At 57.7% G+C, this 27,655-nt stretch overlaps 1 protein-coding gene across 1 annotated transcript in view; it reads left to right on the forward strand.

Annotated features, from left to right (window-relative positions):
- The window catches only part of SDK2 (sidekick cell adhesion molecule 2), a 153,492-nt gene that overhangs the window by 83,666 nt on the left and 42,171 nt on the right, over window positions 1–27,655 (forward strand). Inside the window, exons 3-5 of the mRNA XM_026654563.2 lie at window positions 17,360–17,466; window positions 21,928–22,075; window positions 27,040–27,173. Coding sequence (XP_026510348.1) covers window positions 17,360–17,466; window positions 21,928–22,075; window positions 27,040–27,173 — 389 coding nt within the window. The remainder of the gene's footprint in view (window positions 1–17,359; window positions 17,467–21,927; window positions 22,076–27,039; window positions 27,174–27,655) is intronic.

Consider the following 27,655-nt stretch of genomic DNA (forward strand, 5'->3'; position numbering starts at 1 on the left):
GTCATTGCAGCGGGGTTTGCTTGGGCAGCTCTTCCCAGCGCCGGGGCGAAGGATGTGGAGCTGCCTGGGTCTCTGTTACGCATCAGGTGGGAGTGGCAAATGGAGGGGCAACCCACCGCCACATCCATTACAGGTTACAAAATCAAGCTCCAAGCCAGGCCGGCGACCTCTTCCCAACATCCCCTGGGTGGCTGCCCCCCTCGGCTTGCCAGGGGCCTAGCGACGAGCAGAGCCATGTCGCTGTGTGGGAGTCACTTTGAGCATCGGGACTGATCAGGTAGCCCGCCTGGGCAGAGCTAGCCCGCGTAGCAATATGCGCTACCTGGCCTAGTCAACGTGCTCCGGGTATGTCCGGCGCCTGGGACTGTAAGTCAAGCAGCATGCACCGTACGGCTGCCAGCCGCCCACTCCCACTGGGCGGCTTTGGGGCTTAGCCGCGATGCCGGAATGTGACCTGAAACCCAATTCTGCGGCTTCCTTTCCCCTTTCTCCGGAGCCGAGCTTAGCCAGCCCTGCCAAGAGCTCGCTCCTAATGGCACAATTACTGCGCTGTGCAGCCCTCGGAACAGGAAAATCACTCACCGTTTTTCAGCAAATACCGGTTTCAGGGTGGAAAAAAGTAATTACGTGGGTCAGAATTGTTTATCATCTTTAGTTTCTCTTCACTAGCCGGGGTTTCTGCTCGGAGCAATTGCTTTACCAGTGTTCCTTAGTGAAGTTATTTCACAATTAACAACGAATTCTGCTGCCACTGGAGAGAGTGTTTTCCCTTCAGGTACATTGGGAGGAAGGTAATTGGATTGTAGATTTTACTGTTATAATACTTAGTACAGGGGACTCCTGGGTTCTAATCCTGGCGCTGCAAGTCGCTGGCCTTCCTCTGCGCCCTCAGTTTCCCCTCTTGCTAAGGGGTTCTCGTGGGAGGGTGTGGGGCTTAATGCACTCGTTAAGCGAATAGGTGCCGCTGGGTGGAAGGAGCTTTCGAAATGCACAACGTGATTATTTATTTGTATTGCGGTAGCGCTAAGAGGCCAGGCCCCAGGCCCCAAAGGTATTTAGGCACCTTGATTTCAAGGGGAATTAGGCACCCAAATTCCATTGAGGAGCTGGGCCCAGGGACCTGTTATGCTGGGCGCAATACAACACCAGTCAGGGTCCCTGCCCCGAAGCGCCCAGTTTCAGACGAGACACAAGAGATGTTGACAGCAGACCCCAGAGGAGCACCTGGGAGCCGGCAGACAGCGACAGGACGGGGATTCACTCTCTGAGCAGTTCCATTGCCCGGGCTATGAACTAGTGCCCAGTTTGATTTGTAGTTGTTTAAAGTGGCGCAAGGGCGGCTCGGTTACCAAGCCAGCTGGGTAATCTCTGCGCCCTGCTCCTCCCATCCTGGCACCTGCCCAGGAAGGAAGCAGTTCAGGGTATTGTCGCCCGGTAGCAGCCCCGGGTGCAGCTGGAGAAGAGAAGCACCGGCCGACTCCTGGCTTGGTCGCTCTGTCACTCCATCCTCTCTCTCCATCCAGGCGTTTGCCCCGGGAGGCCTGGCTGGGATCAGTGGAGATGCAGGCCAGAGCGTTTGGAGTTGGCTGATAGCCTAGGATTTGATGGCTGCCCTAGACATTGGTTATTGTCTGTGTCACCATCTGGCCCCAGGACCGAGCCAGGACACGGTTGCGCTAGGTGCAGTACAAACACAGGACAGAAAGCCAGAGCTGGCAGCCTGCCCCCGTGAAACTGGGGTGTCCAAGGTGCCAGCTTGCCTGCCCAGTGGGAAAGGCCTGGACTGCGAGATGGGAGCGCTGGATTTGGGTTGGTGTCTTGTTATCCCTTGCACCCCCCCTCCGGGCTAGAATAGCTTTGGCTCAAGGCTCTCTGTGGAACACAGAGCGAGGAACGGCTTTACCCAGCTTCGCAGAGTGAGGCAGTGGCAGGGCTGGCCCAGGAACCCAGGTGTCCTGTTTCTGTCTCCCATTTAACCGCGCCAGCAATCTCCCCTCTCTCTCCCTGACAGGAGAGCAGCCCTCGGCCACACACACGGGAGAGTCCCCGCATCCCGCAGGGGAGAACAGCGACCCAGCAGGCCTGGGTCCATGGGGAGGGAGGCCCGTGACCCCGGAGGAGTTTAGAACAGTGCACCCTTTGAATCTGGAGGCTACAGCCGCCCCTGCCTGCACCCCGTCCATGCCGCCCCCCGGCAAGGCAGATTCCACCCTCGCCGAGAGCATCTGAGGAAGTGGCAGCCTGTCTGCTGAGGCTCTGGTGGACAGTGGTTCCTGTCGAGCCCTTGCCCTGGCATTGGGGGCAGCCTGGACTCCAGTCCCTCTTGCCAAATGAGGCGTCGCTAATTCCCAAAGCGAGCGCCGTGCCCCCCAGCCTGGCATCTGCTCCGTTGCTTTCGTTTCCCACCTTGCACCAGATCCGGGTGCAGTCGCGGGCAGCCCGTCGTGGGTGGAACTACCCTGGCGTCCTTCCCCCCGCATACACCGAGCCCTCGAACCGACTGAAAAGAGCAGGGGTCGCCCAGAGACGTGCGGGGGTCCTACCTCCGGCAGCGGAGTAGGAAGGAGCGGGGGCACGAAGGCTCATTAGCCCAGCGAGGGGTCCTGCGCTGCCTTTCAGGCGTTATGGCATTTGAGACTAATAAGTTCACTTTTTTTTCTTTTTAAAGAAAAGAACCTGTCTCCCAGTTTTGCATCGCGTTTCCATAGCAACTCCCCTTTTCTTCCCTCCATGAGTCAGGGCCCGGCACACAAAGGGGAGCGACTTGTGGAGGTGCCGAGAAGGGCGAGGGGGAAGAATGCGGGTCAGGGGGTTTGCATCAGAGCTGGCGCGCTTCCCCCGTGAAGCATGCTGGGCTCACTAGCTCGTTGTGGCTCCGATCGCCCGGCCTGCAGGGCGCTGGGAGGATACAGGAGATCCCTGCGCTGGTTAGCTTGCTTCTGTGCACCAGTCTCTGCAGATCAGCTCCCACCCTCCTCTTTTACCTGCCCGGAAAAATCCAGGGGAGGCTCTCAGGGAAAAGCTAAACTGCTCAGAGAAGGGGTTCGTCCTTCCTTAAGGAGAAGGCAGCTTAACCCAGCGTCTCCAGAGAGTTTGAGGCCGAGAAGTTGGAAAGATTTTGCCCAGCGTGTGCTGCACTCTCTCTACCCCAGCCCCGTGCGCACACGGTGTCTTTCTCCAGCGGGTTCTCCGGAGGCCGAGCTCTTTTCATACACGGAATCATAACATGCAAATCAGGCCGTGCGAGGTCTTTAATGAAACCCTCCGAAGGAAAGAGCTTCTCTGGCGGATTGAGGATATTTATTTCTCGTGCAAGAAATTGAACATGCAGATTGGTTAGGGCTGGTAATTTATCACATGAGATTGTCGTATTAGGGTTTGCAGTGAGTCCTGCTCCCTTCTGAAATTACATCGCGCATCTATTAGAATATGGACAGACAGACGGACGGACTCACACACACGCCCCTTTCCCTCTATTAAATACTTTCTCATTCCGCTTCCATCCTTTCTCCCCTCCACATCTGGTGCAGGATTCAGCGCCCACCTAGAGGATTGCCCGTGGCTTCCCACGAGCCCAGAAACCCTCTGCCAGAAGCGTGGAGACTAGGAAAATTTAATTAGCTCCTTGGCTTGCATATTAGCTTCGTCAGACACGTCGCTCACCCCCCAAAACATTTTTGCATGACTAATTCCCCACAAGGCTCTGGTTTGGGTTTCCTTTGCTACGGCACAGCCCCCACGCCGCCTCGCTTGGGCCGGATGCCTGCGGGTTCTCTTTCTGGCACAGGCTTGTCGTTTTGGCTCTTGTAAGACCTTTTTCGGAGGAAGCTGGGAAGAAAACGGGCCCGGTTCTGCTCTCGCTCCCACGTAGGGTGACCGGACAGCAAGTGTGAAAAATCAGGACAGGGAGTGGGGGGTAATAGGACCCTATATAAGAAAAAGCCCCCAAAATCGGGACTGTCCCTATAAAATCGGGACATCTGGTCACCCTACTCCCACGGGTTTCACTCAGGAGCGGCTCCGCCCGAGTCAGTGGTTTTGCACCAGTGCGAAGCTGACGCAAGCGAAAGCAAGAATCAGCTGCTAAAACCAGTGAGCAGAATCCCAGTTTGGTTTCTGGGCTCCTTCCTCAGGCGTTACAAGCAAATGGGCACCAGCTGTGGGGATCTGAGCTGAGCGAAGAGCTCAGGGTTGGGCCGTCTGATCGGAATTGACCACAGAGATGAGGGAAATGCAGCCAGTTAAAAATCAGATGCATCCCAAAGCCTGCGAGGATCTTGAAAGTTCAGTGAACTTTACATTTAAAACAGAGGAGGGAGGGGGAATGTGAAGGGTGGGGAGCCCAGGACATGCCCTGTCCATGAGGCTTTGCCCTGCCTGCGGGCAGCCAGAAGCTTGAAGGCCCACTTTCCCGTGAGCCAGGCGGCACCGCGTGCCCCGTCTTGGCCAGGTTTTGCCAATCCAGGGATTGGGGGCGGATTGGAGAAGCAGCGGGTTTGCAGTCACGGCTCCAGCTGGCGTTCCCCACGCACGGTGGTGAGTCCCCACCCCCTCCCTACGGGAGGCTGCTGATCCTGCACTTTCTGGGTGTCGTTTTGTTTTAAGGGTCGGCTCAGTGCAGCGTGTGTGTGTGCCAGTGCCGTGTACTGGGGGCAATCGGAACCGCTCTACTGTCTGTGTCAGGCCCTGTGCTGCTCCAAGGTAGTGGAGACTTTCCTTTAACTCACGTGGCAGGGAGGCGTGCTTCCGGAGCAGGGGGTTCTGAGTTCTAGCCCCATTGCTGGCGGGAGGGTCCGTGCAGCCGTGGGCTGCAGCGCAGCATCCCCATCGATTTATTGAAGGGGGATGTTTCCCGATTCTATTTGGAAAGAGACGCTTTATTGATTTTAGGTTTTCTCGTGAGCCCTGGCCTACCGAGGTTGGTGTGTTGTTGCAGGGTTGCTCTGGAGGGCGGGGCTGCGTGTGTTATTGTAGGGTAGCCAAGCTGTGCGTGTTGATTGGTTACTGGGGAGGGGCGGGGTCTGTGGAAGAGCGGGGGTTACAGAGCCAGTGTCGATTGGTGAGTTTGGAGCAGCAGGCCGGGAAGGCACTCGCCCCAGCGGCGCAGGAAAGTAGGACGTGTTCCCGGCCTCCTGCCCTGACCTTGGCCACGTCCCTTTTAGATACTGAAACATGAATCGCCGTCTTGTTAGTTGTGCCGCTCTCCGGCCCGACGTGGCGGGGCTCTCCGCCCCCTGCGCGCCAGCAGATTAATGCATGTGCATAAATTATTAAACAGCTTATTGTTCTAGCCGGACCAATTGAGCTGGCGATTTACAAGGCCGCCGGAGTTACTGGAATTCCCCTGACCGCAGCAAAATGCCTCTTTGGCAGGCGCCGCCAAGGATGGCTCTGGCCGCATGTGTCAAACGGCAGCCTTCTCCAATCAGGAGCTAATTGAGATTCCATAACACCGTTAACACAACCTGATGAAATACCGGGGGGATGGTTAAAAACACATTGAGTGAGGCCCCTCTGCTGCGGCTGGCCACTGCTCCCGGCATGTGGGGAGCTGGTAAATCTTGCTAAGTATGTTTTAATGCTCTCTTGCCGTTTCATTATCACACAATAACGATTCCAGGACATGTCCCCCTGTAGGATTAATTAGTCGTTATACAGTATGTTAATCAAAGGGGCTGTGCCAAGGCTCTGAGATCCCAAATCTAGGGAGCTGCTGCTTTCCGTGGCCTGTGTTTAAAGCGTCACATGGACCTTGCAACGTTCTGGTTTTTAATTTGCTAGGGCAAATGCTTCAGCTGTGACGTCTCCTCACCCCCTGAAATAAATCAGCCATGAAACATCCCTACAATAACAAACCAGCCTGCACGATCCTGGGCAACCCTAAGATAACAAAGTGAGTGTTAATATCCCGGGGCTCGTAAGCAGCCCTATTGTACAATAACACACCGGCACTTGCAGCCCAGCCCTCATGAGCGACCCTACGATAACAAAGCCACATGAGCTTCGGGGTGATGTCTTGGGTCAGGCGGCCACACCCCAAAATAACCCAGATGCCTTTGCATCGGACTTGTTGCCACAGAGGGACGTGCTAGCCTCAGTTTCTCGTTGTTTCACCTTCATGGGAGGAGAGGGCTGGGGAAGGAGCCCACAAGGAGCAGATGAGCCTAGAAATCCCCGTGTGTCGCCTCCCCTGGGCAGAAGGGGCTGTTTTGCCAGCAGGTTCGCCCAGGGGAGCGGGTGTTGGTCATCCCCCTTTTGGAGGGGAAGGGCTTTGGGAGATGGATTTCCTGGGGCAGCTCAGAGGCCGTTCCTTTTCTCTGCCCCTTGGCCTTTGCTGCCCCGGCATTGAATGCAGCGTCATTCTCCCAGGCCCGGAAGAAAAGCGCCTGCTGCGTGGATTGATTTGGTTTAGCCCGTGGTCAATGGGATTTCAAACGGGGGTAGCAGCGTGGTGACAGCCCTGGGGGCTTGGAAAGCCACTGAGCTCTCAGGGGCTCCGGCCTAAGCCATGAAGCCACCTGCATAATCTCTCCCTCCGTGGGCTGATCTCCCTTCCTGAGCCCTGGGCCTGGAAGTCTGGCTTGGCTTTTCCTTCTAACTCTCGGTCATCGCTCACATTTGCACAGCCCAGACCGTTCTTCTCTGTGGGCATGGATTCCCCCCAGGAACAATGTTCTCTCTATCACTGAAAAGCCCAGAAAATCAATGCCAGCAGCCCGGCACTATGGGCGACCTTCCAATAACAAACCAGCGCATGTCCCCGCCCTTGTGAGTGACCCTACAATAACAAACCATCGTGTATCCCCGCCCTGTGAGTGACCCTACAATAACAAACCAGTGCATGTGTCCCCGCCCTTGTGAGTGACCCTACAATAACAAACCAGCATGTGTCCTCACCCTGTGAATGACCCTACAATAACAAACCAGCGCGTGTCCCCGCCCTGTGAGTGACCCTACAATAACAAACCAGCGGGTGTCCCTGCCCTTGTGAGTGACCCCACAATAACAAATCAACACGTGTGTCCCCGCCCTGTGAGTGACCCTGCAATAACAAACCAATGCGTGTCCCCGCCCTGTGAGTGACCCTACAATAACAAACCGTTCTGCCCCAGCCCAGTGCTGGTGAGTGGCACAGCAGCACCAAACCAGGCTGTGCCGGAGGACAGGCCGTGCCGCGAGGTTTCAGTGCCACCCCTGAGGGTTTATACCATAAACAAAACTTCCTGCTTCATGATTTCAGAGCTCCCCACCTCTGCATTGTGGTCCTCAATTAATTCCCGTCCCCGTGAAGGCAGCCCCGGCCCTTCGTCAGGTGAGCGCCTGCACTCGGTAACGATCCTCCCAATGCCAAGGGAGATCAGAAAGAAAACAAAATTAAAGCCAACGTAGAGAAAAGCCTTTACGAAAGGCCAGCCGTGGAGCACAGAGCCTCTCCTCTGATTCGGTTAATAACTGCAGGCCAGGCTGTGCTGAGCAATTTGTTTCCTTTCTCTGGGCTATTTCCATCCATTCAGGTGCAAACCGGGCCAGCTCCTTAATGGCCCCTTTGCCTCTGCTGGCAAGGAGAAGAGGCCCGTTAACTGGGGTGTCTCACGTCAGGGACCCAGCGGAGGATCTCTTCATTTGTTTCTCGCAGGCCCAAGGAGACGGCGCCGAGGCGTTTGCTGCACTCCACAGAGCCTGGCAGCTCCAGACACTGACACGCTGCTCATTTGATAGAAAAGGCCGGCAGGGGAGATTGAATTCAAATGCGTCTCTAGCCCTGGCTCCCCGGGGCTTGGCGGCCCCTGCGCTGGGCCGCATTAATCAAGGGCTTGGAGTGAATTGGACAAGGGGTCTGGTACACCCGCCCCCCCAGCACACAAGACAAACGCGGTGGGGTGAAGCAGCGTAAGAGTTTTGCATCTGTCTGTGCACTTACACACAGACACGTCATACGCTCGTCAAGCAGAATGCATACGTGTGCAGTGCACACACTTGTGCATGCACACAGCACGTCCGCGAGCAGGCTGCATGTGCACCAGGCATGATGCAAGCCCAGGTATCATGTAATGGGCGCTGCTGGGGATCAAACCAGCGAGAGTTACCCACACGCCAAACGTGATCTGATCCTCTGGGTGAGCCGGCAAATATACGCAAGGCAACTCAGGCCGCAGGGGTGATACTCAGCCCTTCCTGTTTGTTTACGTAGCACTTTGCGTGCTCTGAGCCCTGCACAGCTGCTTAAGGCAACCGGGCGTATTCTCACCCCCCTTTTACAGATGGGAAACTGAGGCACGGAGAGTGGACATGACTCCAGGTCACACAGTGAGACAGTGTCGGAGCCGGGAATGCAACTGCAGAGTCCCCGGGAGCTTTCCCGCCCCTTTGCTCTCTGCAAGTCGGCACGCGAGTGCAGTATCGCGCGCTTGCTCTCTGTCCCGTACGCTGTGCCCAGAGGGTTGCCTGGCTGCCCCCGTACCCTGGTGTGTCATTGCCCCTGCATCACACCAGTCGTGCCAGCTCCCTCGGGACGTGTGTGTGTGTTGGGAGGGGGCGATGGTGCAGGAGTTTCTAGCTGTCACTCAGGGTGGGGGCGGGGGACAGACACGGTTCTGCACGTCCCTCAAGGAGTGCCCCTTGCACAGAGCGAGCCCGTGGCTGAGCAGTGACAGCTCTGGCATGGCGTCGTCACTGCTTCAGGGTGGGCATGGAGAATCCGTGGGGGACGGGTTGGAAGGGCCAGAAGGATGGCCCCGCTCACAGGCCGACAGCCTGCACGGAGCTGTCAGCCTGTCTAGGTGTTCCCTGTGCGTCCCCCCGACCAGCCCCGGCCTGAGGGAGAGACGGGCCCAGGACTCTTGAAGTCACTGCCATGCGCAGGGGCCGAAGGACAGAGCTTTTGATGGGAGGGGCTAGGACAGGGGACAGCATCCGGGCAGGGGGCAGGGACTAGCCGGGGCCTGTGCCCAGCTCAAGCATGTGGCCGTCTCAGCACAAGGCTGTGGGTGGGCCACGGTCTCGCTCCCACCACCAGCTCCCTGCCGTCCCAGCAGGGTATGTCATTGCTCTGCGGTGGCTGCGAATCCCTGGGCACCCTGTTTAATTTCCACCAGGGTGTAGAGTCCTCCGCAGACTTCTTCCAGCTGGGCCAGCCGCAGAACCCTGCCCCCTTCGCCCTCCCCCCGCCAGGCCTTGGCGTGTGCGTTTCCGGGCCCCGGTGTGTGCACATACGTGCGTGTGCATGTCCGTGTCTGCGTGTGTGTGTGAGCACGTCTGTCTCTACGCCGGCGCTGGGGGTGCGGGTGAGATTTATTACCGAGGACAGTGCAAGGAGAGTCTGTCCATTATTCCTGATGTCCGCCTCGGCTCCTGACAGCTCGGCGGAATTGAAATATCTCATTTAAAGCCAGTCAGGATCTTGGTCGATATCGGGCATGACACTCAAGGACTCTCTCCCCTCGGGCACCGGGCGCGCTCCCTGCAGGGTCAGGTACGGGCCACAGAGCTGAGCCGGCTCTTTTATCCTGGCACCGCTTTGTCTCTGGAACGTCACTGCCAGCTCTGCGGTGCCCACCCTGGCATGGACCCAGCAGGCCCAGTTCTGATCTCCCTGCGGCTGGCGTCAGGCAGGAGAGGCTCCACCCAGCTCAGGACGAGACCCCCTTGGTCTTCTCTCCTTCCCTGGCCCCGGCAGCGCTCGGACCCCAGGCCTGGCTCTGGACCCCAGTGAGGCACACAGGCCCTCGGGGGGACTGCTGGGCACCTTCACGCTGCCAACACCTGCCGGGGGCTCGCCCTGGCCCTGTCCCGGGCAGCTCGGTCAGACATTTCCAGCAAAGGCCAATGACAGCAGCTCCTGGTGGGGGGGAGCGGGGGATGGGGGCAGTTACCCTGTGCCCAAGGGACTCCTGGTCACTGGCCCAGATGTGGGGGGAGGGAGGGGGGGATTTGGGTTCTCCCGCTTCTCTCCTGGATGCCGCTCGCTCGCCGTGTCTCTCCGAACCAGTCACTGAGCCACGACAAAACGTGAGGCAGGGACAAGGCCGGGGGGCGGGGCGGGGGGGCTCAGCAGCGCCCCCTTAGCGAGCCATCTGCCCATGCTCAGCGCAGCAGGAGATCCAGGGCTGGGAGGGGGATGCAACCCCAGATGACCCTCACCCACAGCCCCACTTAGGTGGGGGAACGGTGGCGTCGCAAGCGGGGCGTGGGCAGGCAGGGCTAATGGCTGGAGCAGGAGTCGGGAGCCAGGGGTCAGGAGCGATAGGGGCAGGAGCGATCGCTCAGCCAGCTGGGGGCTCAGCTCGCTCCTGTGCAGCGCGGTGTGTGCCACTGGGTTAACACCCTCCACCCCAGAGGTGGCTGCATTTGGCGGCGGAGGCGTGCTGGGATTGGCTCAGCCGGGAGCACTGTGATCATCCGGGGGGGCGGGGGAGGTGCAGCGGAGAAAGAGGTGTTGCAGGAATGCAGGGGCCTGGCGGTGCTCCCTCTGGCCCAAGGCGCCCGAAGAGCCGGTGACAGCGACGGCTGCTTGGGCTAACGAGGCCGGCCAAGCTGGGGCTTCGAACTCCGGGCGTGGTTAGCTGCCGGTGGAAAGCGGGGCGGGGGGAGAGCTGGCAGGACGCTGGTGGCACCTGGCCTGTCCATTGCGCTGGAGAGCCTGAGCCGAGCCCTCAGGAAACGGTTTAGTGGCCCAATGCGGGTCTTAGGCTGCCACCTAGGGGCTGGTCGGGGACCCGGTGGAATTTCAGCATGGTGGTGGCTCGCACACGCTGGTGGCTCGCACGCTTTTAACATTCCGTCTGCTCTCGGAACAGCGGTGCCCTGTTTTTAAGACGAGGCCTGGCAAGTTGTGGCGATTAACTCTTGTCTCTCAGGACCCAGGGCCTGCTTGCAGTCATGCACACCAGGCCAGCGTGCGCCTGTCCCCAGCTCCAATCTGCCTGTCTGCTCTGTTCTTGTGAGCCGGCAGGGGATCGAAATACACAAAGATCCTGCTCTCAGACACACTTGGACAGTGCTCGTCTTGTCTCTGCAAATCCCCTGCCAGCTCCCAAGGCCAGGGCAGACAAGTGGCGCGGACAGGAAGACGGCCCGGCATTCATAGCCCACGGCAGCCCTGGGGTCCTCCAGGCTTGTCGATCATTGTGGAGAGACTGAGGGGTCATCTAGGCTGTGGTGGTGAGTGCCATGAGTTTGCTAGGTCTCAGCAAGGAGCGTGCCCCCGAGCAGAAGGCCTCCTGTTCCCTATAGCACAGGGATGGACTTCGCGTTGGCAGAGATGCGTGCGTGAAGAGCGTGCAGCGCACGAGTGGAATATCACGGGGCGCTGCAGGGTAGGAATGAGGTGTGTCTGCAGAGTTGGGTGTGTGGGGAGCCCAGAGGTGGCATAGCCAGGGGCTGTGGGTCAGGATTGAGGTGCACTGGCAGAGTTGGGTGTGTGAGGAGCCCAGACCTGGCATAGCCAGGGGCTGTGGGTCAGGATTGAGGGGCCCTGGCAGAGCTGGGTGTGTGGGGAGCCCAGAGGTGGCATAGCCGGGGGCTGCGGGTCGGGAGTGAGGTGCGCTGGCAGAGCTGGGTGTGTGGGGAGCCCAGAGCTGGCATAGCCAGGGGCTGTGGGTCAGGATTGAGGGGCACTGGCAGAGCTGGGTATGTCTGGAGCCCAGGAGTGGAACAGTGGGGCGGGGAGGTATTTTGCTGCTTGGGATCGAGGGGCGTCATCGAAGATGGAGCGGGTGGGGGAAGCTTTGCACAGCACGTCCCCACGATATGACTAGCTCTCCCAGCTATCAACCCACTGATGCACATCTAGGTTATCTCAGGCCCCCTGAGAGGTTCCTTGGGGTGAAACAGCCACTTCCTCGACTCCATTAGCCCCCCGCTTGGCATCGGAGCCCTGGCACGGCAGAGCGCTGCCGCTGCTGCTCCCCCCCGGCTCTCTGTGGGGCCTTGAAGTGAAACCTCTTCCTCTTTGTCACATCAAAGGCTCCCGGCTCCTGTTCTCCAGCCGCCGCGTGGGGCAGATTAAATTCCTAGTGCGGCAGCACAGGGACGAGATGCTCAACTCAAGCTCTTGTCTGGGTGCCGGCTGACCGGGTGGGGGGGTGTCGATCGGGGGGCAGGGGGGCACTGGCAGTGCTGACGCCCACAGCGGCTGGGCGGCTGGGCAGGGGGTTTAATCTGTCAGGCAGCAACTGTCCGTTCGTGTCTTGTTATTAAAGTTTAATTTAAACTGTGTATCAAAAGGACAAAACGCAGCCGAATCAAAGCGGCCAGCGGCACTTTTTAATACTTGATTGGATTTCAGGGGGGAGGCTTGGGTTTCCTTATTTATTTACTCATCCCTGTCTCCGGTTTCTCTCTGTGCTGAACAGAAATAGTCCAGAGGAGGCCCCGAGGTTAATGCTCCGGCTGCCACTCGTGCCTTCCAGCTGGGAGGTGCTGTTTTACCCTGCAAGCTCAGGCGGCTGAAGCTAAGGGGCAGGCGGCTAGCCTGGGACACTGCTGAGCTGGGTTCTGGTCCTAGGTCCGCACCCCGCTTGGGCAAATCGCTCCCCCTTTCTGTGCCTCTCTGTCCCCCTCCTGCCTGCTCTAGGCCGTGGACGCTTTGGGGCAGGGACTGTGGGTGCGCCGTGGGGCCCTGATTGTGGTTGGGGCCCCTGTAATCCCCATATGATTAAATCCAGGGGGGCTGAGTGTTAAATCCACAGGGAATTGGCGCCCCATTGGGAGCTGGGGCGAGTGGGGCCTGGCTGGGACGGAGGAGGTAAGCGCTGGTGCCCAAGGGCGCCGAAACGAGCCAATGTACATTTATTTTCCTTATCTCCTAATAATCTTCTGAGGCTAGAGAGGGAGAGATAAGCGCAGCAGCCGCGGATGGCGGGGGTGATAAGCAGCTTGGCTTGCAGCTCGATCCAGACTAATCAGAACCGCACCGGGCTGGGTGACCTTGCCAGGCGGGCCGGCCCTGCTCCCCGGGCAGCCTCACTGGGCCCTCTCCTGGGAGCGGCTGGGCCTGAGGCTGCGTCCTGTCTCTCCAGGCACTGCGGGCCGTGGACTCACGCCGGCACAAACTGGGTGGGCTGGGCTGAGCCTTGAGGGTATTTCAAGACTGGCAGCACAGCGGCTCTGCCGAGGAGTGGGCAAAGGGCAGAGTCTGCCGTGGGCCGCCGGCAGGAGGCAGTGGCGTTTCGGGGACTAGAGCGAGTTTGTCTGAGTGATGCCTGGCAGCGTTGCTGCTCGAGGTGGAGAAGTCGCCTGTTGCTCCAGGCTGGCAGAGCTTGTCTCCCGTCAAGAGCTGGAGCTGGGAAGCCAGGGTGCTCCATGTTCCCCATCCCCGGGGGAAGCCACTTGCTGCTCCGGAGCACTCCTGGGTTCCCTTCGTGTCATGCCGGGGAGCTGTCCCGGGTCCCAGGAACGGCCACGCTGACTCACGGCTCGCTTCTCTTTGAGCTGCAATGGGATCGGGTTGCTGTGCTCAGAGCAATGCTCTGACTGCAAAGCGAGCATTGACCACGGAGTCCGGTAACCTCCGTCTAGCCCCAGGAAAGGGAGAACGCCACTGGCCAAGCGGAACTTGGCTCTTCTGGGCTTCCTGCTGTGTTTGGATTGAGCCTCGGGCCGCTGCGGGGTTGTTTCTCCTGGCTGCCTTAGCCGAGGGGCCGGAGCTACATTCGTAGGAACCTTTGGCTGCAGACAGCATGTACGAATGCTAGAGGGGAAATACTAAGACGGGTGAGGTAGGGTGCCTGGCGTGAAATGAGGCCTTGTGGAAACTGGGTGGAACGAGGATAATCCATGGGATGCAGTAATACCAGGGTACTACCAGGAATGGCAGAGTAGGTCGTGCTGCTGGGGTGTGACAAACTGGGACTGTTCTTACTGTGGTCTTTGAATGCTGAGTGGGGAGTGTTGGCTGGGAAGGCAGGGGAGGTTGGCTGGGACGGTCTGCATTGGGGGATGGGAGACTGGCCGTGAGGGAAGATACCTGAGCATGTAACGTGAGAACCCAGGAAGGGGTTAGAGGCCAGGTGACACCTTTGCCCGGGAAACTGAACAAAGGCTGTGGGAGGGGTCACTGAAGGGAGAGTTTCGGGAGCTGGCTGGTGATATGGCTGGGAGGCAGACGGGGCTCTGGCCTCCCAAGGGGGCTGTGGTGCCCTGGGACCCCAAGATGGACCTAACTGGGGGGGATCCTGTTGTCTGTGCCTGCAAGACCTGTCTTGGACTGTGTTCCTGTCGTCTAATAAACCTTCTGCTTTACTGGCTGGCTGAGAGTCATGGTGAATCGCAGGAAGCCGGGGGTGCAGGGCCTTGTGTCCCCCCACACTCCGTGACATGGGGGATTGGCACTGTATGTGAAAGACGCATCGAGTCAAAGGAAGTAAAAGGGCAGGATGCAGAGATAAACACTCTGTTCCTTGGAGCAGCGAGTCCTGGAACCCACAAGGCGGGCGGCAGTTCTTCATTTAGTGCGAGGTGTCACACGGGGTCTGGTCCAAGAGGGGAATGCAGCTGAACTGCTTGATAATAGTGACCAGGATGTGCTAAATTTAACAGCCTGGTCGGGGGGAAATGCCAAAGAGCCCCACCACTTCCAAACGGGGAACGACACGGAAATGAGGACGCTAATTAGGCGGCACTCAACAGGAGCAGTTGCCAGAGTGAAATGCCTGCAAGCTGCATGGAGACTATTTCAAAACACCATACTAGAGGCCCAAATAAAAAAGAAACAGTCAGGGGGCCAAAAAATGCCTCCAGGGCTCAGCAGCAGAGTCAAAGAGGCGGCTAGAGGCAAAACGTCCTCCTTTAAAAATAGGAGGTCAAATCCTCGTGAGGGAAAGAGAAAGGAGCATGGACTCCGGCCAGTCGAGCGTAGAAGTGTACTAAAGTAGGCCAAGAAACACGCTGAAGAGCGCCTCGCTAACGGCACAGCTCAACCCGTTACAGCCACTTCCTCACCTGGGGCCCCTCGGAAAGGGGGCAGAACAGGGTTGGTTTCAGAGACAGCCCCCGTGACTTTACTTCGCTTGAAGCCGATGCCTGGAGGTCAAGTGTGATGCACTGACCCGCGGCACCAGCTCCCAGCGTCGGCCCCAGGCCTTGGCGGGGATCCCCCAGGCAAGGGGCCCCCCACAAGCACCAGCCTCCCCCGCTGTGCTGAGCGGCAGGTGTGGGGATGGCGGGGCCATTAACGGCACAGCAGCGAAGGGGAAAAGCACCTGCGTTAAAGGCTGCAGTCCAGAATGGGGGGGAAGGAGCCCTGAGCCCGCTCCCCTTCCCTCGTGGGGTCAGCGGGGCCAAAGATGCTCCTTCCCCAAGGCCCAGAATAGACCTAAAGGTCTCTGTGTCCTTGCTGGGGGTCAGAGCTGTGCAGCCGGGCGCCAGTGACTCAGAGCAGCGCTTTGTCGCGAATTCGTTTGGCCTCTGTGAAGCTCAGAGGCTGCAAGCTAAGGTCAGGAGTTCTGGGACAGCCCCTCCGGACATCTCTACCTTTGACAGCCTGCCGCCTCTCCATCCTGTGAATCGCCTCCTGTCCCCGACACACGAGCGGTGGGGGCAGCTGGTGAACACTGCTCGTGTTTCCTGGCTGAAACATGAACTCGACACATGTCTGCGTTGTGTCCTGTACTGCGAGAAGCGCCGAATCCTGCACCAGGGTGCCGATTTCACCGCAGCAAGAGATTTCTCCCATCCCACACTTGGCATGGTTGCTTTTTAAAGGCACACGCTCTACCTGAGCTGTGTTAGAACAAGGGAAGCCACGTGGATGCGAAGCCCATAAGAACAGCCATATTGGGTTACATAGGCACTGACTCCTTGGGGTGCTCCAGGGCTGTCCAAGAACAGCTACAGGGCTGGAGCACCCACAGAAAAAAAAATAGTGGGTGCTCAGCACCCTCCAGCAGCCCCCTGATCAGCTCCTCTCCCTCCCTCCCAGCGCTTCCTGCCCGCCACAGATCAGCTGTTCAGGAGACACTGGGGCGGGAGGGGGGAAGGAGGGCAGGGTGCCATCAGGGGCAGAGCAGGGGTCAGGAACCCCCCAGCAACTCATAAAGATGGTGCCTATGTTGGGTCAGACAAACTGGGGTTCATGAACCCTTGAGGGGTCGTGAAATGTATCGGGGGTTCTCAGAAAAAAAATCTGTAATGACGGACAAAGCTGTCCCTAGGGTCCCCGGGCGCAGGGGCCGGCAGCCCGAGCCCTGTGACCATGACTTCCTGGCAGAACCAGTTGAACCTTTGTTGTAGTCGTGCGCTGTTTGCGTGGACTGCTCAAGACCCGAATGCTTGTGGGAGGAACTCTTTATTTGAGTTGGCTTCTTAAATACCTTCCTGCTGTTTCACGTCTGGTACCCCTGGATGAAACATGTAGGAGGCTTAATCGAAGTGATATGAGCTACAAAAGTGAAATCTTGGAAGAGTGCTGCCGTTTGCATAATGTAATAAAATGTATAATGTAATGATAAATAATAATGTAATAATAAATAGTGTGTAATAAGCGTGTCATAAAAAAAACAAATTATTTCCAAGATCACTGCTTCTATGATTTATGCTCAGGTAAGGGAGAAAATCCCTGGAAATATTCATTTTTAGGAGGGGGTTCGTGAGATGTGATATGTCCGTGAAAGGGGTTCGCAGGTTGTTAAAGTTTGGGAACCACTGATCTAGCCCAATATCCTGTCTTCTGACCATGCCCAGTGCCAGGTGCTTCTGAAGGAATGAACAGAACAGGGCAATTTATTGACTGATCTATTCCGTTATTGCCCAGTCCCAGCGTCTGGCAGTCAGAGGTTTAGGATCACCTCTGCAGCACGGGCTTGTGTCCCTGAGCATCTTGGCTAATAGCCACTGACTGATCTATGCTCCACAAAGCATCATGGGTAAAAAATGCGACTGTACCCTGCAGGCTGTGTTCCTGTAATACCATTTGCTGCCAGCAGGGGGCGTTCTCTTTTTCCGTCCCCTCCCCCACCCCTCCAGCTGTCTCGTGGGTTGGGAAGTCTGTGGTCGTGGCTTTGGAGAAGGAACGGGGACCTGGCGAGTGACTGCAGATCACTGTGGATGCTGGTCGTGCTGGTGCTGCACAGAGAGACGTAAAGATAGTAGGAACTTGGTTAGTCTCTTGGCTGACGTGAGAGATTGTGGCTGGCCTCCCAGCGTATCTAATCAGTTGGGTGTCTGTATCTGTTTAGAGACTAACACATTTATTTGGGCATCCGATGAAGTGGGTTCTAGCCCACGAAAGCTGATGCCCAAATAAATGTGTGAGTCTCTAAGGTGCCACAAGGACTCCTCGCTCTTTTTGCAGATACAAACTAACACGGCTGCTACTCTGAAACCTGTATCTATTTAGTCACCTCTCCCTTTCTCCCTCTAGGTACATGATCACATCACTGGACCGCACCCATGCCGGCGTCTACCGCTGCATCGTCCGCAATCGGATGGGGGCCCTCTTGCAAAGGCAGACGGAAGTCCAGGTGGCATGTAAGTCGCACCCTCCTCCATGTCTCCGTTGGTGGGTGAGTCTTTGCCCCAGGAGCTGGAGTGCCCTGAAGAGCCCACCAGAGCCCAAACAACCTTCATGGCCCACGGTGGGCAGATGTCATTGTTCTTAATTATGGTTATGACCGAGGCCGGGGCCCCTCTGCGCTAGGTGCAGTACAAACACAGAACAGCAAACAGTCCCTACCCCGAGGAGCTTCCAGTCTCATGTCTCTGCATGGGCAGAGCCCTTTGTGAGCAGTGGTGTCCTCAGGCGAAATACCTCACCGGGTGTACCTCCCCCGAGTCATTTCCACTCTTGTCGTGAAGAGATGCTCAGTGCGGTAGATTCCGGTGGCTCAGACACTGGCTAAGAGACCAGCTACAAAGGGGTAGGAATTGGAGCTCCGTTTTCGACACACTAAAGGTTCACGGAGAGGGGCATCCTGGGACTGGCTGGAAAAGGCGGGGAACAGCGAGGTGTCAAAATGTGCAGAGGACCCAAACTTGTACCGTTTGTCAGGACACGGGAGAGGGCGTGAAGAACTTCAGAGGGGCCTAATGAAGCGAGGGGAACGGGCAGCATGACGGTAGATGGAATTCACTGCAAGACAATACACGCTGGAAGGAATTGTTTGAGCCCCTCGTACACACTGCTGGGCTTGAAATTAGCTGCAACTGGGCCATGAGTCGGGGGTATTGGCAGAGTTGTGAGAGGTTTCCAAGATTGGGATAGCAGTGGGGCTGCAGGTTGGGATTGAGGGTCACTGGTAGAGCTGGAGGGTGGGGAGCCCAGGGCTGGGATAGCCAGGGGCTGCAGGTCGGGATTGAGGGGCACCAGCAGAGCTGGGGGGTGGGGAGTCCAGGGCTGGGATCGCTGGAGGCTACTGGTTGGGATTGAGGGGTGGGGAGCCCAGGGCTGGGATAGCCGTGGGCTGTGGTTCAACATGAAGGGAGCATTGACAGAGCTGAGGGGTGCATGGCCAGACTGGAATAGCAGGGGGGGCTGTGGGTCAGGATTGAGGTGTTTTGGCAGAGCTGGTGGGGGCAGCTTGCCCCACTCCTATCTCAAGTCGGCATCATCCAGGCTTCACTCAGGAGTAAAATTCACCCGGAAGCGAGAGAAATCCGTTCCTCTGAGTAGCCTTCGACAGGCGCCCAAAGTAAACAGCGTTTATAATCATTATGGAAAGCAAATGCAAACGCTGGTGCGGGGCGAGCCGCCCGCATAAATCAGCAGCGAGGCAGCTGCAAGCGCCCTAAAGAGCGGGAAAGGCTGGAAGGAAGATGATGGATTTCAGGCTGGCGTGAGGCGCGGGATTGCCGGATGGCTCCTGCCGAGCCGTGTGTAGCTGGCGAGTCTCGTCCGTCAGAGAGAGGGGGAAGAACTGGAGCAACGGGGCCCAGGAGCGTGGGGCTGGGAAGCAACGCCGGCAGGGGCACGGCCCCGACCCAGACAGGGGCCCTGTTTGCCAGGCGCTGCACAGACACCTGGTGAGAGTCGGGCCCTGCCCTGAAGGGCTGATGGTGTAGAGATGAGGCAGGCAGGATCAGGCCCTGTCGGGTCACCTGCCCCTGCTCAGAGCCCCGTCTGCGCGGCAGCCTCCCCTGGCAAGGGGGGCGAATTACAGCTCCTAACTGGCCCAGCCTCTCCCTAGGAGCAAAGCTCTGCTAGAAAGAAAGGGTGGCCTCTGAGCTACGACTCCAGAGATCCGGGTTCAGGGCCCAGCCCTGCCACAGCCTTCCTGTGTGCCCTTGGGCGAGTCACTTCCTCTCTCCGGGCCCCGTTCTCCAGCTGTCCTGGGGGAGAATGATCCCCCGTCGTCTGTTTAGATTTCGAGGGACTGTCTCCTGCCATGGCTAAGTACAGCGCCTAGCGCCACAGGGTCCTGCTCTCAGCTGGGCTCTGCGTGCGACAAATCACGAGACGAACCAGCCCCTTACACTAGCCCCAGCCCAGCGTGTGGCTAAGCGGATTGTCAAGGCAGCGCAGACCAGGCTGAGGTATAACAAGCCTGTTGCAGACAACAGTTTTCAAGGTGAAATATAAAAACGGCAGGACGAGGTTCCCTCAGTCGCCGTCCCTGACACACCCGGCGAGGGCTTTCACCCAGCCCGAGCTGCCCCCGTGGGACTCACAGCTGCTGGATCTGAATATGCAAACGCTCGTCTACCCTTTAGTTTGGGTAACGGAACCGCTCGTTGGCTCCTTTGAAAAATGTGGTGAAAAAGCTACAGTGACGGGCCCGGCGGGCTCTGGCTGGGAGCTGGTGCGAGAACAGGCTGGAAATAAGGCGCACGCAATTCACCGTTGTGACAGTAGAGCTAGGGAAATGGGGGACATGAGAGTCACCGGTTCTCAGCAGTAACGAAGGGAAAATCCAGACTCTTTCTCAAAGCCACGCTCTCGCTCGGCCAGAAGGTGAGGGCTGCATGCTGGAATCACGGGGGTGAGGGTGTTCAGTGACGGAGGAGGTCACGTTAGATGGTCCCCAAGTGCCATTTGAGCCTTACAAATCTATGAAGCAAAAAGTACCGGCACACCCAGGAGAACTGTCCTGGGTTCCTCAGAAACTCGGCCCACCCTCCGCAGTGCAAGGGATTTCCGGGCCGTGGTAATGAGCTGAGGAAGCTGTCTGAGCAAGACCCCGCTTGTGTCTCCGAGCAGTGACGGACTGGTACAATCCAGCTCAGCGGTAACGGGGCCTTTGCAGCTCAGGCCTTGGTGCACTGAGTTTGGTGGCTCTGTGTCTGGACTGGGCTGCAGTACCTCTGCAGGGCTCTAGCACGCGATACTTAATCCTGTGAGTTAAAGCAGGGCTCAAGCAGTGCCCTGGGTATCGTGCTGGCCCCCTGCCCAGCGGTGATTTCACTCCAGTGCTGAGGGACTGGCTTTCTCCTCTGGTCGTTTGGATGTGAGCCCCACCCCACTCCAGAGTCACCCCCAAAGCTGGTCCCAGCCAGATCCCCACGAGCCCCGCTCCCGAAGAGTGATGACAAATCAAGAAGCTAATGAGAAATTAATAAGGCAGCTGCGCTAACAACTAATGATAATGGCGAAGTCGTTAAAAAAAGATTCTTTACATGTTTTTAATTACAGCAATTAAGGGAAGTCAATAAAATATCTCCCCTCCCTCTCCTCTTCCTCACACACCCTAGTTTACTCCTGTTTTTTTAAAACCGCGATAAATGTCCAGGGTGCAAACGGCTGAGCAGTAAGAAGGCAGAGTGAGACTGACCTTGCTCTCAATGCCACGGTCATGAGTTGGCTCAAACCGTCCACACGGCTGGCCTTTCATAGAATCATAGAATCTCAGGGTTGGATGGGACCTCAGGAGGTCATCTAGTCCAACCCCCTGCTCAAAGCAGGACCAATGCCAACTAAACCATCCCAGCCAGGGCTTTGTCAAGCCGGGCCTTAAAAACCTCTAAGGATGGAGATTCCACCACCTCCCTAGGGAACCCATTCCAGTGCTTCACCACTAGGGTGACCAGACAGCAAGTGTGAAAAATCGGGACAAGGGGGTGGGGGGTAATAGAGCCTATATAAGAAAAAGACCCAAAAATCGGGACTGTCCCTATAAAATCAGGACATCTGGTCACCCTATTCACCACCCTCCTAGTGAAATAGTCTTTCCTAATACCCAAGAGTGGATATAAATAGTGTTTCCTCCTGCTTCTCTAACGCACTCAGCCCTGTCGACTTCCCCCCATGTGCTGGAGGGCTCGGGGGTTATCCACAGAGGGTTTGGAGCCTTGAATGGGTGCGCCTTCGTTTCCTCAGCTCGCCCTGCACGCCGCTCCCCAAGATGTGCTCAGCGGGCAGGCTGAATGGAGCATGGGGGGGTTGTCTTCGGGGACTGAACTCACGACCTCGAAGCATGAGCCTCTGCCACTTGGGTTGCAGCACCAGGTCTATTAGTGTGGCGGCAGGAGGGGTTCACAGCCCTCTATGGGTCACCCCAATATGTTATTTCATTGTGGCACCTGGCCCCCAGTGCGCCAGGCGCTGTACAAACCCAGAACAAAGGGACGGTCTCTGCCCCAAAGCCTTTCCAGTCAAAGTCAAAGACATGAGACGAGGGATGGATGCAGACAGGTGGATGGGGGCGGAGCGGGGAGGCACAAGGGGACAGTGAGGCAGTACAGGTCAACATGTCGGGCTGTGGTCTCTGCACACCAGCAGCTGAACCATGGCCGAAGTTTTGTGTCGGCATTGCAGCAAAGGAGAGTCTAGCCCTGCCACGAGTAGGAGACAAAGAGCCGCCCGTGTCCTTCTGAGCAGCGAGGCCAGGACAGCCACGTTGGCCCTGCTCAGGATGGGGGCGAGTGGCAGGCCCACGCTGTGGCAAGGAGACGGACACAGACACTTCCCTCCTTAGCCCACGCTCCGGCGTTGGGCTCCGAGAGCACCTTGCCGGCTCCCTGCCGGCCCTGACGCCTTTGTCTCTGTTTGCTTTCCAGACATGGGCAGCTTCGAGGAGAGCGAGACGCACCAGAGCGTGTCCCACGGCGAAGCGGCCGTCATCCACGCCCCCCGCATCGCCAGCTTCCCCCAGCCCCAGGTCACCTGGTTCCGGGACGGCCGGAAAATCCCCCCCAGCAGCCGCATGTGAGTCAGGCCTGGTCCCAGCCCCAGCCCTGGAGGGACACCTGGGGGTGGGGAGAAGCCGCTGACTCTAGGGAGGCCAAAGACAGGTGCCCCGGTGGCTCAACGGCACTGGCTGGAACGGGACGGGGTGAAGGTTTGGGGCCTGCTGCCTGTGGGGGGTTGTCGTGGCCTATGCAGGCAGGGGGTCGTCTAACTAAATAACCCCCTACAGAGCAAGGCAAGCCTACCCCGACTGCACAAGGCGACTTCCCCCCAGGCCGCCCGCACGGCAGTACTGGGCGCAGTCCCCAGGGCAGCAATCCAGCCGGGCACTAGGGCAGCGCTCACTCTGCATCCTACGGTGCCCCCCCTGCAGCAGCGCGGCCCCGCAGGGCACGCTGGGGGCAGGAGTAGCGTACCGAGCACACTAGGACGGCGGTGTGGAGGGAAACACCAAGCCTTCCTCCTGCACTTGTCCACGCACCAGCTTCTCTCTCCTCTTCCCCGTCGGCCCGCTAGCATCACCCGTCTGCCTGCCAAGCGCCTGCTGCACGTCAGGAGACAGAGAAACCCCTGAGCGCGTCCCCCATCGCCTCCAGGGGCCCTGTACTGCACCTTCCCCTGGGGGAGTGTGCGCTCCGGCGTGTCCTCCCCTGGCGAACAGCCCTCTGGGGAGCCAGCCTGCCTACCAGCCCCCCGCCTCCTCCCCGGGCTCTGCGCGCTGATTCTATTAAACGCCCGCTCCATCACCCTGCTCCTGGCAATTACAGCAGATTAATATTCACGGCGGAGTTCAAAGGGGTCCTTGGGAGCGAATCGGCTGGTGTCTGCGGGGTGGAGATACGGATCTGATGAATGCTATCAGGCTGGCAGAGGCAGGCCAGGGTGGCATGTCGCCACCAGCCCTCGGAGCCCCCTATCTGACCGGGAAATTCAGCTTCCTGCCCCCTGCCTGGTGATTAGCAGCCGCTTATCAACCCACTAGCCATGTCCTGCCCACGCCAGGACGAGCACGCAGCCGGGGGTGGGTTTGTTTAGTCGTTTATTTATTTGGGATTGATTCGCTTTTGTCCCCTAATTAAATGATCAGGCGGTTGCAGGAGCTCGACTGACTAACTACAGAACCCTGTCTCGGAGAGCAGGGAGAGGGAGGAAATGTACCCATGGCAACAATGGGTACCGAGGAGACGGCAGCTCTTCATTTATTTAGCGCAGGCTGGCAGTGATGGAGCTGCTTATGGTGACAGCTCGCATCCAAAATGCAGAGGATTCTCCCCATTTAGCATCCCCTCAGCTCTCCCACTCCTTACCGGCCTTCTGGCATCGTAAGGCCTTGGCCCCCTGGTGCCCCCAGTTCCTTCTCCACTTCCAGACAGCACCTGCACCGTGCCACTCTCTGCAGGATATTCAGTGCTGTCGTTTTACCTCCAATCTTGATACACTGGTGCGTGGAGGGGTGCCACACCAGAGCATACCCCGTGACCCACCAGCGGAGCAGCACTGGGTCCGAGGGTACGTCTACACTACAGCGGCACGGCTGCAGCGCTGTAGGTGTGCCGCTGTAGCATAGACCCTTCCTACACTGACGGAAACGGTGTTCCCGTCAGTGTAGTTCACCCAGCCCGGCGGCTCGGTTGATGGGCAGGGCGTGAAACGTTTCCCAGCCTTGAGCACCGGAGCTAGCGGCGTTGACCAGGCCTGAGAGCAGCTGGCACTGTGTCTTGCCTTGTTTGCATGCAGGACACAGATTAACTGACGCTTTCCATTTTAAACTGGCAAACGCATGAAGGGTTAATTTCCTTTCAATGGAGTCACCTCCGAGGCAGCAGCCAGTCGCCCCAGGCACTGGGCTGTTCCATACAGTCACTGCCAAGCGGTATCAGTGCAAAGTATTTATTATTATTGTCATTACATTCCTAGAGCCCCTTTCATCCCCGGGATTCCAGGGGGCTTTATAGTCTGGTCTTAGAGCCATCACGGCACCCCCACCGGACAGCAAACAGCCACGCGGCACACCAGCAGGAGCCCGGGAATACGGCAAAGGGGCTGAACGCTCCAGGGGAAGCCCGGAGCAAAACAGAACCAGGCCAGGACACTAATAACCCAACTGCTGCAGCACAGCACCTCCTATGGTGCGTCAGGGCATTGCTCAGAAAGTATTTCAGAGCAAAGAGCACCCCCTGCTGACGGACCCGTGGAGTGCTGGTTCTTCCCAGCAGAGGGAAGGGGATAGTCCTGCGAAGGGGAGCCACGTTCCTTTTGACCTCAAAGATCTCTGTAGCGATTGGGTTCCCAGCGCTATGCAAACCCCCAGTCCTGGGCGCCTGCTTGCTGAGGTCCCCTGCCTTCGGGATAGCCCATCCCAGCATGCATCAGGGCCCAGCAGCCTTCCGCAGCTGGGTGAGATTCCCAGCTCTGATGGCTCCATCCCGGCCGACCCTGAGTGCAAAGAACAAGATGGCCCCAAGCTCTCTCCGGCAGCCCCAAGGTGAAAGAATTAGCCCAGGCTGGTCAGTCTAGGGCTGCCACTTTTTCCGGGGTTTTGTGGGATCACACTTCTCACCAGCTCGGCTGGCACAGCTGTTAACGTGACGCCCAGATTATTCAGGGCTGCCACCCCATTGCCATGCGGCTTCTCAGCCTTGAGACACGCTGCTGCTGCTGCTATCAGGGCCGCCCAGAGGATTCAGGGGGCCTGGGGCAAAGCGGGGGAGCGGACATACTCACCGGGTGGTGCTCCGAGTCTGCGGCGGCGGGTCCTTCAGTTGCTCCGTGTCTTTGGCAGCACTGAAGGACCTGCCGCCGAAATGCCGCCGAAGACCCAGACCGCCGCCGGGTAAGTAAAAAGGCACCTCTAGCCAGGAAAGGGATTCTCGGCCAGGGCTCACGGGGCTGCCCGGGGCCTGGGGCAAATTGCCCCACTTGCCCCCCCCTCTGGGCAGCCCTGGCTGCTATGCCATGACATGCTGCTGCCTCCCAGCATGTGACACCGGTGTCGCCATTGTGCAGTGAGCTTGTCATGCGTGACAGGGTTGCTTGGTCCGAGGGCTGGTTTAAAGTCTGGGCATTGTAGGCCTGGGCCACAGCTCCTGGAGTCGCACGATGAAGAACATCTATATATTTGTAGCTCTCATGCATGCAAAGAAAAGCTTGAAAATGTGAATTGAGCATGACTATTGGTTGCCTGAGTATGCAGAGAGCCTGAAACAATAGCTCCAAGATACCTCATTCATCTTAATTCTGAAACCTGCTGCCACCTGAGGAGAGGTGGGGCCACAGCAGGGAGGTGGAGCCATATGGGGGTGTACCTGCATCCCTGGATTGTGCTAAGTTGTGGGTCAGGCTGCTTTGAGATCAGGCAGACAAAGTACTGTTTCCTGGACCATCTATATTTTGAGGCCGCAGTAGGGCATTTTGGACTTCTCTCGCAGCCTTTCAGACGCGTGTCAGACGTCCCGATCCCCCCTCCCGCCAACCTGACTGCAGGGAGGCAGAGACATTAGCGGAGAGAATCCATCCAGACCCTGCCACGTTCACCTAATGGGAGAAAGCGAAAAGAACTCGACTGGATTTGTCCTTGTTAAACTAGCATTAAGGATGCTTAACAGATGTCGCGGGCGCATCACATTAGGATCCGGAGATAGACTTGACAAACTAATGGTTTTGTTTATCATTGAGAAAATGAATTAAAAAAAAAAAAAAAGCGGGAACCAGACGAAATGGGAGAGGGAAAGCGCTGGCACTCACGCAGGCTGGAATAGTCTGCTGGGGAAAAAATGGCTCCCTCTCCCCACGCAGACAGATACATTCATAGTGAGACATGCGTTGTCCCCTGGGCTAGTCCTTAGGAAAGATCGCTCTCATCCCACCCTCCCCTCTGCTTGTGTGCTCACCTACCTGACGCACACACACACAGGTAATAGCGAGGTGGTGTCCAGCCTCGGCCATGCGCATGTACATGGCGTGTGTAAACATACATACCAATATTACATGATACAGCCCTGCACACATGTAATCGTTCTGGATTGCATAGCCTATAAGACACACACAGATAGAGACATTCCAGACACACACACACACGTAAGCATGGGTAACGGCCCCTCTGCTCCGGGCATCCCTGGAGGTTGAACTCTGAAGCCCTAAAAGCCTGAACGTCTGCTGCTTTAGCTAAAGGAGCATCTCCACTCACTGGCAGCTGTAGTAGGCTTGTAACTTCTTATGCAGACCAGCTGCTAGAGGAGCCACATGCTCCCAGGGTGCGTTTCACACTCCCATGTGTGGATATATAAATACTTATACAGTGGACACACACTTGTCCCCATGTCTCCGGACCAGAGGTACACACCCAGGCAGACACTCCCACGCAGTCACACAAATACGGACACACACACACACACACACGCAGTGGTGGCGGCAGCATTGGGCGCCGACAGCCGCAGCGAGCTGGAATTGAATTTGTAACCCACATTATGTGGGAATTGAACTGGTCTCTTTTCTATTTGCAAAGCAGGATTGAGGAGATAAAACTCCTTTATCTCATATTTAATGGCAAAATATATTCCTCAAACCATTTTATGTTTCCAGCAGATTAGATCATTGGGTAAAAAAAGAAAAGAAAAACCTATTAATCGGCAACTGTCCTATCTGTCGGCCCCCTCCCTCAATGCTTAGGCACTGGGCAACATAACGACAGACGTGATCAATTGTGTAAATTCTGCTCATTGTCCGAGATTAAGGGTTTTGCGGGCTCATTAATTTGTGGCTTCCTGCGCTGCGCTCGGCACCTGCTGGGGTATTTTACCCTCTTAGTGAAACCCACGATGGGAGAGTGTGAACTGAATCTGAGCTAGGCACTGAGCTGCCTTCCCCACCAGCCCTGGATCCGAATGTCCGGAGACGAGTTTGAACTGGCTCTGGACCAAAGATCCCCCCCGCACCTTTGCTCCCCTCCTCTCACGCTGTCTCCTCTGCACTGCCCCTGCCAGAGCCATCACGCTGGAGAACACCCTGGTCATCCTGTCAACGGTGGCGCCCGACGCCGGCCGGTACTACGTGCAGGCCGTGAACGACAAGAACGGGGATAACAAGACCAGCCAGCCCATCACTCTCACCGTGGAGAGTAAGTGCCGGGCTCCGGGGGGGGTGTAAAGGGAGCTGGTTGGAGCTTCCGGAGGCTGCCCCAGGGGCTTGTTCCTCAGAGGAGGAATCCAGGAATCGCAGGGAAAGAATACGTGCCCTGCTGGCACAGGGCCAGATCCAGGGGGTGGGGTGTTGGCATTGGCTTGGAGCTGCAACCTCCAGACTTGGTGCAGTGTGCTGCCGTGGGGGGGGGGGGGGCAGTCTGAGAGAGAGGAGAGGCAAGGGGTGACTGTGAGGCCAACCAGAGGCTTGGGGTAGCTTTTGTGTGCAGGCGGGCGAGTATGCAGGTGGGCGGGTGTGCACGGGTGGGTGTGTGTGTACGGGCGGGTGTGCATGGGCAGGCAGGTGTGCTCGGGCAGGCGGGTGTGCAGGCAGGCGGGTGTGTGTGTGTGCAGGCGGGCGTGTGTGCTCGGGCGGGCGGGTGTGCTCGGGCAGGCGGGTGTGTTCGGGTGGGTGTGCACG

The sequence above is a fragment of the Terrapene carolina genome, unplaced genomic scaffold (assembly GCF_002925995.2).
Source record: "Terrapene carolina triunguis isolate 2854851 unplaced genomic scaffold, T_m_triunguis-2.0 Scaffold192, whole genome shotgun sequence".
NCBI lineage: Eukaryota > Metazoa > Chordata > Testudines > Emydidae > Terrapene > Terrapene triunguis.